This window comes from Apis laboriosa, unplaced genomic scaffold (assembly GCF_014066325.1).
Source record: "Apis laboriosa isolate Shangri-la unplaced genomic scaffold, ASM1406632v1 scaffold74_cov149, whole genome shotgun sequence".
NCBI classification, from domain to species: Eukaryota; Metazoa; Arthropoda; class Insecta; order Hymenoptera; family Apidae; genus Apis; species Apis laboriosa.
In genome coordinates, this window is record NW_025224330.1 from 499,233 (window position 1) to 509,666 (window position 10,434).

The following is a 10,434-nucleotide window of genomic DNA, read 5'->3' on the forward strand; positions in this document are numbered from 1 at the left end:
TTTTTTTTTGTTTTCGAGCGTACGTAGAACGAATGAAACAATAAAAATCTATCTGTTCAATCTGAATGATTAGCCTTTCAGATGGGTCGAGTTTTATTAAATACCTTCGATTTCGTTACGTAATTCTTAGCCATTAGAGGAGGTAGAGTGGAAATGTATAATAAATAGGAGTTAGATTTATCGACCGATTGGTTTCGTTTGGTATACAATAACACACCTCGATTAATTTCTTATCCTTTTCCTTTTCTTGTTGTTTAAAACGCTTATAATTATCCACACCGGCTACGTACACGCTAAACGATATAAAAAAGCAATTGCAATTTCACGGGTCTTAATGAGGTATACGCTTAATTAAGGATACATCTATCACTTGTGAAGCATGATGGTGCAACAACGTGCAAAAACATTGATCTTCTGACTTTTTACTCTATTATTTCCTGCTTCGAGTGGAATGTAAACCACGTATCATACTAATTACACGGTTAAATCAAAATCACGGTTTTACGAGAATTTATATAAGTAGATTACCATTATTATCAAAAGCAATTATTTATCCAATTTCGTCGAAAATTTGGATAAAATTCTATTCCACGATACGAAATTTATTCCTCGTACTCGTCGTTGACTCGTGACTCGTTCCGATCTCCCGTTTATTTATCAATTTTATATTTGTGCAAAAGTAGTGTAACGCAAAGAGTTCCATTGTAAAAAAGAAATATCACGATTGTCAAATTAATTCTCCTCTCCTTCTTATTTTAAAAATTCTTCCCGTTCGCTTCATATCTTCATCGACAGATATCTCGAGGGATTTTAATCGACTAATTAATCGAAGAGAAATTTCGAAAGGGACCAGCTTACCTCCGTTGTGCTTTAAATCGTCCGCTTGACGATGGATGTCCGGTTTGGTCAACATCGAGAGGGGATGAGCAGCTGTACCACCAGCGGTTGCCGCGGCGCCCGGTGGAATACCTAATCCGAGAAGTGCTGCGGAGGCTGACGTAGGAACGGGAAGACCAGCACCAGGGCCGAGCCCGGGAAGGCCAGGTATGCCTGGATGCGGGCCCATAGCGGCGCCAGGTGGTAGTTGTTGGGCGTGCACCTGCTGAAGAAGCCTTGGCAGGTCTGGCCTTTGTTGCTGTAACGGATCAGGAAAGTTTCGACTTTTATCACCTCGAAGAGTATATCGTTTACCTTCCTCCCTGATCATTTTTCTTCTCTTTCTCTCTCCTCCACGAGAACAGCTTTTGTATCGACGAGTTGTTGTAAAAAACACGGATTTAAATTAATAAACAAAATCGATTTTATTTTTCATCATCGAGGATAAAAATGGATATTCCAAGGTGAACCAATTAAAATTATTTTCGTTATATCGTCCGAGAGAGAGATAAAATTAAAATGATACGAGATAAGATGCAAGAGTGTAATAGAAATATATCAAATATATCAAACAAGTATTTATTAATACTTTTGCGAGAGGTGTTTATCGTTTTATTTGTTGAAACGTAGAGAGAAAAAAAAAAAAAGAGAGAGAGAGAGAGAGAGAAAGAGAAAGAAAAATAAAAATAAAATGTTATAATAAAATCGATCAATCACTTTCAATTCGTGGAAAATATATTTTATTACGACAAGTTTGTCGTAAAATCGCTAATGATTAAGTTTTTTTTACGCTTTTACGACATGTGATTAAATCGATATAATTGACAAGTGTATCAAGATTTCTCCCTGGGATAAAACGTTCCCGATCCAGAAATCTAATCTTTGAACAACAACAACCGATGACACGCCGATCCCGACGAGTGGCCCCGAGATTAGATTCGAATCGATGGCATCATCGAACACTGATGAAACGCGCCTCCGTTAACTATTTTTTATCGTGAAAAAAACGTATAATCCTCCAACAAATAATCGTTCCATATCATCGTCCGAGATAGGAAGAAAAAAAGAGAGAGACAGAGACAGAGAGGAACGAAGCCCAAAATTTAAAGAATTTCCTTCCATTCCATATTTCTCTGTTCTCTGAAATCGCGCGACAAATCGATCTAAACGTTCCCTTCGCGCGAGGCGAAAGAAAGAAAGAAAGAGAAGAGAGAAAGAGAAAAAAACGTTGCAGTCATCGATCGTAATTTAATTTTCCCCGGTTATTCAGGAGCCCTCTCGTTACGTGCCGGGGGACACAACTTTCCACGAGGAAAGAGAGAGACAGAGAGAGACAGAGACAGAGAGAGAGAGAGAGAGAGAGAGAGAGAGAGAGAGAGAGAGAGAGAGAGAGGGGATACACAAATCACGGTGGCAAACTTCCATCCGCGGGTCCCGTTTAAATAACCCTCGAATTCCCCCCTCCCCTCCCCTCCACGAACCGTCGGAGACGGAGAGGCCGACTGGCAAATCCCGAAAGTACGAAACAAGTGGCGGGCGGGCGACTTTATTTGCGGCCTTTCCGCCGCAAACCGCGAGGAGAAAGAAAGGGACGGAGAATGGGGGGAGGGGAAAAGTTTCGAGGAAACGGCTATAAACGTGCCCCCCTCCCGGTAGTTTCTCCTCGTTAGTCGGGGGAGGTTGGTAGGAGGGGGTGTCGGTTGAGTTTCAGACAAATTGTAGAGGCCACGCCGCGCCGTTTTAACGCTTAAGGATCGAAGAGGGGTGGATGGAGGAAGAAGAAGAAGAAGGAGGAGGGAAGGAAGGAAGGAAGGAAGGAAGGAAGGAAGGAGGAAAAGCGCGCCATCACCCGTCCACCCTCTGGCAAACCGTGTACACTCGTTAAGGCAGGGCCGAATATTCCTGGGGAGTAGTTTGCCGAGATAATTAAATGGTTTAACGATATAATAAGAGCGACTGTCTGAGCCAGCCCGCAAAACACGAAAGAAAGGGGGGGTGGCGAAAAGAAAGGCGGACGTAAACGTTTCCCAGCTCTTCTCCTTCCCACCCCTAGTCGCCGGTAAATACGACGATAATCCTGACCTCGGGCTGTCGCATCCCTCCCCCTTCTTGGCCCATTCACGTCGAGAAGATCATTTCCGTATCTGCGGCATGGATTCCGCTAATGATCGCGACCAACTTTCGGATTTCGTTCTGAACGTTTCGTGGACACGGTGGAAAGGGGTGTTGAAAAATTTAGACGTGTGTATTTTTTTGAAGCAATTCGGTTAATAACTCTTATCGATAGGAAATTTCGTATCGTTATCGAGATTAACTCGATTTTTAACTTGTTTTCGGATGTTTATTATTATTCGTATTATCGAAATGATAAAAATATAAATCGAATCGTCAATTTCTGTGAATTTGATTCACACTTTAGAAGTTTTCTTTGAGATTGTAAAATTTTTATAAATATTTTTATAAAAATTTTTATATATAATTTAATAGGGATTATTGTATTATTTTTTTTATTATCGTATTTTATAAAAAAGCTGGGAAAAGTTTTAATCACGTTTGGCATTATTCTCGTTTTGTTAACGCTTGGGCCCAACCCTCGGGTTCATGGAAACGTTTAAACGAAAAATTATTGCCGGTTTACCTCTCCTTCTTTCGTCCCGAAGTCAATTTACCTCGGCGAAAGAGTTAAAGCCGGCAAAGCGGAGTTATTTCAATCTGGAATTTTTGCGCGCCGAACGCGGTGGGTCTTCTTTTGTGAGTGGCGGCAAAAGAGGAAGTCATTACGAACCCCTTCATCTTCACGCGAGCCTTCTTGCGGCACCTGCATCCACCAAGGCGCAAGCCTTGTTCTCAGCAGTTTTCACCGGTGTCGTTGATGCTTGCTGACTCAACCACCCGTGAAGATAGTGCCGTTAAAAGATCCAAAGGGATCGTCTTAACCTTCTTCTTCTTCTTCTTCTTCTTCTTCTTTTTCTTCTTTCTGTATCACACATCGTTGACGCTTGAAAAGCATCTTTTTGGCTCCTTCCTTCACGGGATTATGAACGTCAGCAGCAGCAGCAGCAGCATCGTCTGCGCCTTCTAACTTTATAAACAGATCATTTTCTCTCCCTTCTGATCGATTTTTTTAAACCCTCTTGAAAAGCGTCCGAATTAAAATCATTCGATTTCTCTTTGGAAAATATTTAATGAAACTCTGGGTAGAGGAAAACTAACGTGTAAATACAAGCTATTTTCGTTATCTGTGATCAAAACCAAAGTGTAATATTTATTATATGTGTGTGTGTGTGTACGTGCGCTATCTTGTTTACAATTTTTTCTAGAAAGTATTTCTTTCGGGATAAGCGTATTATTAGAAAAAGAATAAACTGTAGGATTCCAGGCGAAGAAAAGCATTACGATTGATTTTCCATTAATAACGAAGATATTAAAAATATATATCGATCGATAGAGGGTAATTGACGATGAAATCGTTCACGATATCGAACGTTTCCACAACATTTTCATATCTGTAAATACAATGTCGAGATAACGGACAAGTGTTGATTCGATGAAGAGGCGATTACATTTTGTAGTCGATAAAAGTCATAGAACGTCGATAAGGATCTCCTCGCTTCGAACAAATATGATATGATTTGGATAAAGATTGATAAATCACTCGAGGTGTGAAATACAACTTATTATCAAAGCAGGAAACAAGTATTTGCCATACACACACAACACACACACACATATATATATATATATAATTCATCGTAAAAACGAAAAGAAAAACGAACGACGATAAACTTAATGTACATAACGATGCACAGCACGTTTCCAAATATTTCTTTTAACTTCGATGATAAGTCCAATTATCGCTCCAAATATAATCTCATGGATTAATCTTGACGAAAATAACAACCGATACACTCGCCTCGAAACTTTTTCCATCGATTCCCCCCGAAAAAGAGCGTCGATGAACGAACAAGTGGCGCAAACAGGAAAAGAAAAAAAAAAAAAAAAAAATGGACAAAATACCATACCATCTATCCATCCAAACAGAATCCAAGAACAAAGAACCACACAACCAAGAACAAAAAAGAGAGAAAACGAGAGTGGAAACGAGGCTGGATTAAAAAGAAGCGATTTAAAGCGCGCAGAATCCGAAGGATTTTGCTAAGGATTTGCCGCACGTAGCCCGACAACGCCGCGGATCCGTGGAAATTTCTATGGTCGAACTTAAACGAGAGAGTGAGAGAGAGAGAGAGAGGAGGGAAAGTCGACGAAGGGGTGGTTGGGAGGCGGTTGGGTAGCAGGAATGCTGATTAGTCGGTGCTCGTGCGCCGTAACACTATAACCTATCCGGCGAGGAAGATAAGATTCGGGGGGGCGAGAAGGGTTGTGGAAGACGAGAGCGAAGAGAGGAAGAGAAAAGGGGTTGTTGCCGCGTCCTGTCTACCTATCTATCTATCTATCTGGACGGGGACGGGGGTGGCGAAACGGAGAGGGAAAGACGTGAAGGGGGGAGGGAGAAGCCGGCGGCTTAATAGGGAGGAAATTGAGTGCTCGAGCAATATTGAGGAGGATTCGGGATTCGCCAGGATCGTATCCATCCGTCCGCTTTCGGATTCCTCGAGCGTGCACCGGCTTCCTCCTACCACCGCCGCCTGGCGTGCGGCCAGGGGCTCTCATTCGCCGTGAGTGCAGGACCGAATCGCAGCACCCTCACCCTCCTCCCTCCTATTCCACGCGACGACGACGACGACGGCGATACGAGCCCCTGGCGGAACGAGTTCGCGTAAATTTAACCCCCGAGCGGATTTGCGGCCTTCCACCCAAGGCTTTTACTCGCCGAGAGGTGTCCGTGCACGTTCACACGGGCCAAGACTTTACCCCGTCTCGGAAGAAATTAATCACGATGAGAGATCGACTCGATCGATTCGCGCTTTTTTCAAAATGGATTGGAAATTTTTCGACACGCACGTTTGCGATTGGTATATATTGACGCTGAAAATTGGAATAGAAGCTCCATTGAGAGCGACGTTTTTGGACATAAACCAACGTATACACCTTTGCCACGATACGACACGATAATTGTCTCGTTGGCGACGGATTTCGATCGTTTTTTTAATTCAGAAATTTTTATCCGTCCGTGAAAGTAACGAAGCCTATATATGTAGCGTGAAAAAAAAAAAAAAACCAGATAAAAGGGACGGAGAAAAAATAAACAACACTCTATGCGCGTGTATCCACAAATCCAAATGGTGATGGCAGCAGTGGAAAATTGATTTTCGAATTAGAAAAGCGACGGGATCGTTTCAATCTCGATCGGCCGCGAGAAATTTCGATTGTTCGACGATGTTTGTTTTTCGTGTCATCGGCTACGTTTAATATTTAATTTGCGGGTATCGACTGCTCGATATAGTAATGCCGGTGGATAGTTTCCAGCCGGTAAATACAAACGGGCGAGTTACACGAGTTGTGTACGCGAGCGCGTACTGTTTGTAAGTTTAATCGGTATCGAATGGGAAACATGAAAATGATCAGCTCGGTGCTTTGTTATTTTCATATGCGCCTCTTTCAACATCGATCGTTACGTACAATTATCGTAATGCAATTAATCGAGTATTTAATCTTCTATTTAATTATTTACACCTTACGTGTGCACACCGTTTTACGCGTTACTTGAAGACTATCGACACGAATGGATCAAGAAAATGGTCAAAAAAATGAGACAGAGATATCGTTCGTGCGCTTCAGAAGTATAACATTTTTTTACAAGTTATATGTTAATCCTCACAATTTCCAAACCTACTCTTTACAATCTTTATTTTATCATCGATTGACGCACATAACTTCGAACGAAAGTAATATTCATTGATATTAAATTAATTACGATAGGAACGATATACAAAACTATACACCATACTTGCTACGTCCATTTTAAAATAAAAATTAAACAAAAATTCGCAAGTTTTTCATGAAATTATCAAACGCCTACAATATTAATAAACAGATCTCGTCATTGCCCCCAGCAACGAACACCCCCCCTTCATCGGTTTCATTCGAAATTCCCATGTCTCGCCCTCCCCCTCCTGAAATTTTCGCGTGTCCGATTAAACTCCCGACACATGAACCGCGTACATGAACTCGCCATCCACACACGCACACACACACACACACACACACACACTCGCGTTCATCACAGCGGGTAATTTATCTTCCATTGGCGTGCACTCACCCCGATAATGGCGTTGAGCTCGGTCATGGTCACTTGTTTGGCTCTGTCAACAGCAGTAGCGACTTGTTGTTGGTGTTCCTGCGAGAGAAATGGCAGGATCTGAGCAATTATGGCGTTTAACCTCTTCGCTATCTCTGTCTGAAAGCAGAAAGGAGAACGATCCTTATTAAAGGGTAAACCGTTTTCAACCGGGAGGGAAAGATCGGCGAGCCGTGCTCCTGCCTCTTAATTGAACTACGGGAGGATAACGATTGTCCTTTCCCCTCTCCCTCTCTCTCTCTCTCTCCCTCCTTTTCTTTTCTACGCCGGGTATCAATCATCAACCCGTGACACCCCCCTCGGCTCGTGATCGCGGCAGCGTGCATTACTTAATTCGAGTTTTATTGAGTCCAGAGGCTTTCTCGATTGATCGTTTAGCTCGAATCGTCGGCCTGTGCGCGCGTGATTTATATCGCGGTTCACGCGTCAATCCAGCGACACGCGTATAGGTAATTGACTGTTATTATCTCTCGTTCGCGTGACAGCGTGTATTCAGAGGGGGAATATATTCGAGGGGGAATTAAATATAGATTCCGGAATTTCCCTATTTCGTTGGAATCGCTCGCGCGTATACAAACAAAATTCGCTATGCGATTCTGTACAGCTGCGAATTTCTCTCTTTCTTTTTTTTCTTCTTTTTTTTTTTTTTTTTCTTTTAGCATCAATTATCAATTCCTCGTTTCTTTATAGATAATTTTTGGATAGGTCGGTACGGTTTTGGGAAAGGGATTTACATTCATCGTGCCGTTTAATAAATGTTTCATAATTACGGGATACCCTCTCGAAATTTAAACGGCACGATACAAAATTACGATAAATGAATAATGCAGTAAATATTATTGAATAATACAAATAATAATAATGAATGATAATATTACAACGATAATACTGGATATTCCAATACAAATGAATAATTTACGACAAATAAAACGGATATAAATGGATATCTTGATATTCATAAAATACCCGAATACCCACCCGATATTCCCGTCACGTTTGAAATAAATATATATATATATATATTTTTCGCATCATTAATAAACGCAAAAAGTTGATGGAAGAACGATTTCGTGAAATTATATTATTACGATAAAGAGAGGCGTCGTGACCGCTATTGGAACGTTAAGTGAGCTTAACGCCACCCCTTACGAGGGAAGAACGAGTAGGAACAGGTGCAGGTGTGCCATATCTGGTCGAGGGTGTTTACGACACCCTGAGGCCAGAACAGACTGATGGGGATTAAATTAAATCCACGCTGAATCGGCGGTAGCTTCCTCTCCCTCTCTCTCTCTCTCTCTCTTCCTGGCTCAATTTTCGTCTCGACCGATGCCGACGGGCATTACCTGTATCTGCCATCACTTTGGCCGGAAATTAAGGTCGGTAGACGAGCTGGAAAAGTCATGTGTCGCGGCGGTACACCGGAAAACCGTCAAGTGTTCCGGGCAAAACTGGCGATACCTTTCTTGATACTTGATTGTGAACTCAACGTTTAGACGTGTGTTGTAATAGGATCAATTAGGTATAGGGTGACAACGAAAGAAGTTTGTATATACTGGGTGACTCACTTTGTAATAAAGTAATATTGGGATTTGGAGATATAGATGTTTTACAAGAGATTTATCAGAAGAAATTTTTCAGAAGAACGTTTATTAAGATGTAAATGTGAATGTATAATTTTCCTTGAAAATTAAGTTATATATATAATAGGATATGTTTTTTGTGAGCTTTACGTAAAGTTTCTAACTCGAGGTTTGTGTTGTTTCTTCATCGTTGAACGCTAAATTTAAATTTTGCGTTCGAAGGAGATTGCATTTCATCAGACTCGAATTTTAATTGGTTTCAACTTTAACGAAGCAGCCGCATAATTGGGAATAATAATTCGATTAGTGCGTGTATTTAATCGTGCCGCCCCTTCCCTTTTGTAAAGAGACGCATGGGTTAATTCCGACGACGCGTAAATCGATTTTACCGATCGCGAAGATGTTAATCGAGAAGCGGGAAATTTGAAACGAGTTTACGATCGTTGCACGGAATCGTGGAATTTTAGAGAGTTTTTTAGTCGAGAATTCTGACCGATCGATGTTATCTCTTGACGTATATAATATAATAATAAAATAATGTGTGCAATAATTGCATCCATAAAGTAATAAAGAATCATGCGAGAAACAATAAGAATCAAAAGAATTTGTATCATTATAGTATAAATGATAAAATTGATAAAAGAATATTCTTTATAATCCACCTTTTGAAACATCAAAGATTCGAATTAATAATACCGTGCGCGCATTCCAAAGGAATTCTAATAAATCGTTATAATATCTCATATCATATCTCAAGTAAAACACCAATCGATAACAACAACAACGACAAAGAATTTCTTATTCGATATATTCTATCCCTGCATTTCAACTTCATATTTTCTGAACAATTATCTTTTCATTAAAATCGTTAGAAAGTTACGATATATGGATTTCTTACATATACATCGAATGAATAAACGACAACGAATATTAATACCAAATCACTAGTTATATATTTCACAAAAGAATTCTTCACAAACTCTTAATCTCTTCACGATCTCTACAACCCTGACCAATCCTCGATTCCCAAAAATCTCAACGAACACCAACCACTTCCCTAAATAATAAAACCAAGATGAAATATATGTAATTTAAAATATATATAAAATTATATATAATAAAAATATAATAAAATAAAAAAATATATAAAATTCAAAATTGAAAATATATAACACTGAATATATAAAATTATTCGAAATACTTATTATACTTGTCCCAATTACCCGGATTCAAAGGATTGGAAAATAAGTATCTCTCGATCCTCTCCTTTCCCCCCTCGAGCTGCGCCCGTGTTTTCTCGCAAGACGTGTGTGCGTCGGAACGGAAGAGGTCGCGCAACAGGAAGGCAAAGCTGCCCGGTTGTCCACCGACTTTGAACACGAGACCGTATAAACCCGTCTCGGTAAACACCCTCCTCCTCCCTCTCCCCGTCTCATCTCCTCCATTTCACGCTCCCTCCCCCTGGATGCCAAGCAGCGGCGGAAACACGAGCATCGCGGGCACCCGTTTTCACCGCCGCTTAAACGATGCTAATTGAAATATCGCGCGGCCACTAAAATTCTTGGCAAGTTTCCCTCTCTCTCTCTCTCTCGAAAGAGAGAGGGGAGTTGACGAACGAGCGGAAAGAAGGAGGAAGCGGGAGTTGTTTTAATTACCCGTCGCCCTTCTCAACGCTAGTCATTAGTGCCGCTAATTATAACGTGTGAGGGGGGGGGGGGG

At 41.0% G+C, this 10,434-nt stretch overlaps 1 protein-coding gene across 3 annotated transcripts in view; it reads right to left on the reverse strand.

Annotated features, from left to right (window-relative positions):
• LOC122719331 (protein groucho-like) overlaps positions 1-10,434 on the reverse strand; it is a 126,426-nt gene that overhangs the window by 36,714 nt on the left and 79,278 nt on the right. For all 3 annotated transcript variants that reach the window (XM_043945056.1, XM_043945057.1, XM_043945055.1), the window contains 2 exons: positions 7,097-7,234; positions 859-1,135 (listed from right to left, as the gene is read on the reverse strand). In XM_043945056.1, coding sequence (XP_043800991.1) covers positions 859-1,135; positions 7,097-7,234 — 415 coding nt within the window. The remainder of the gene's footprint in view (positions 1-858; positions 1,136-7,096; positions 7,235-10,434) is intronic.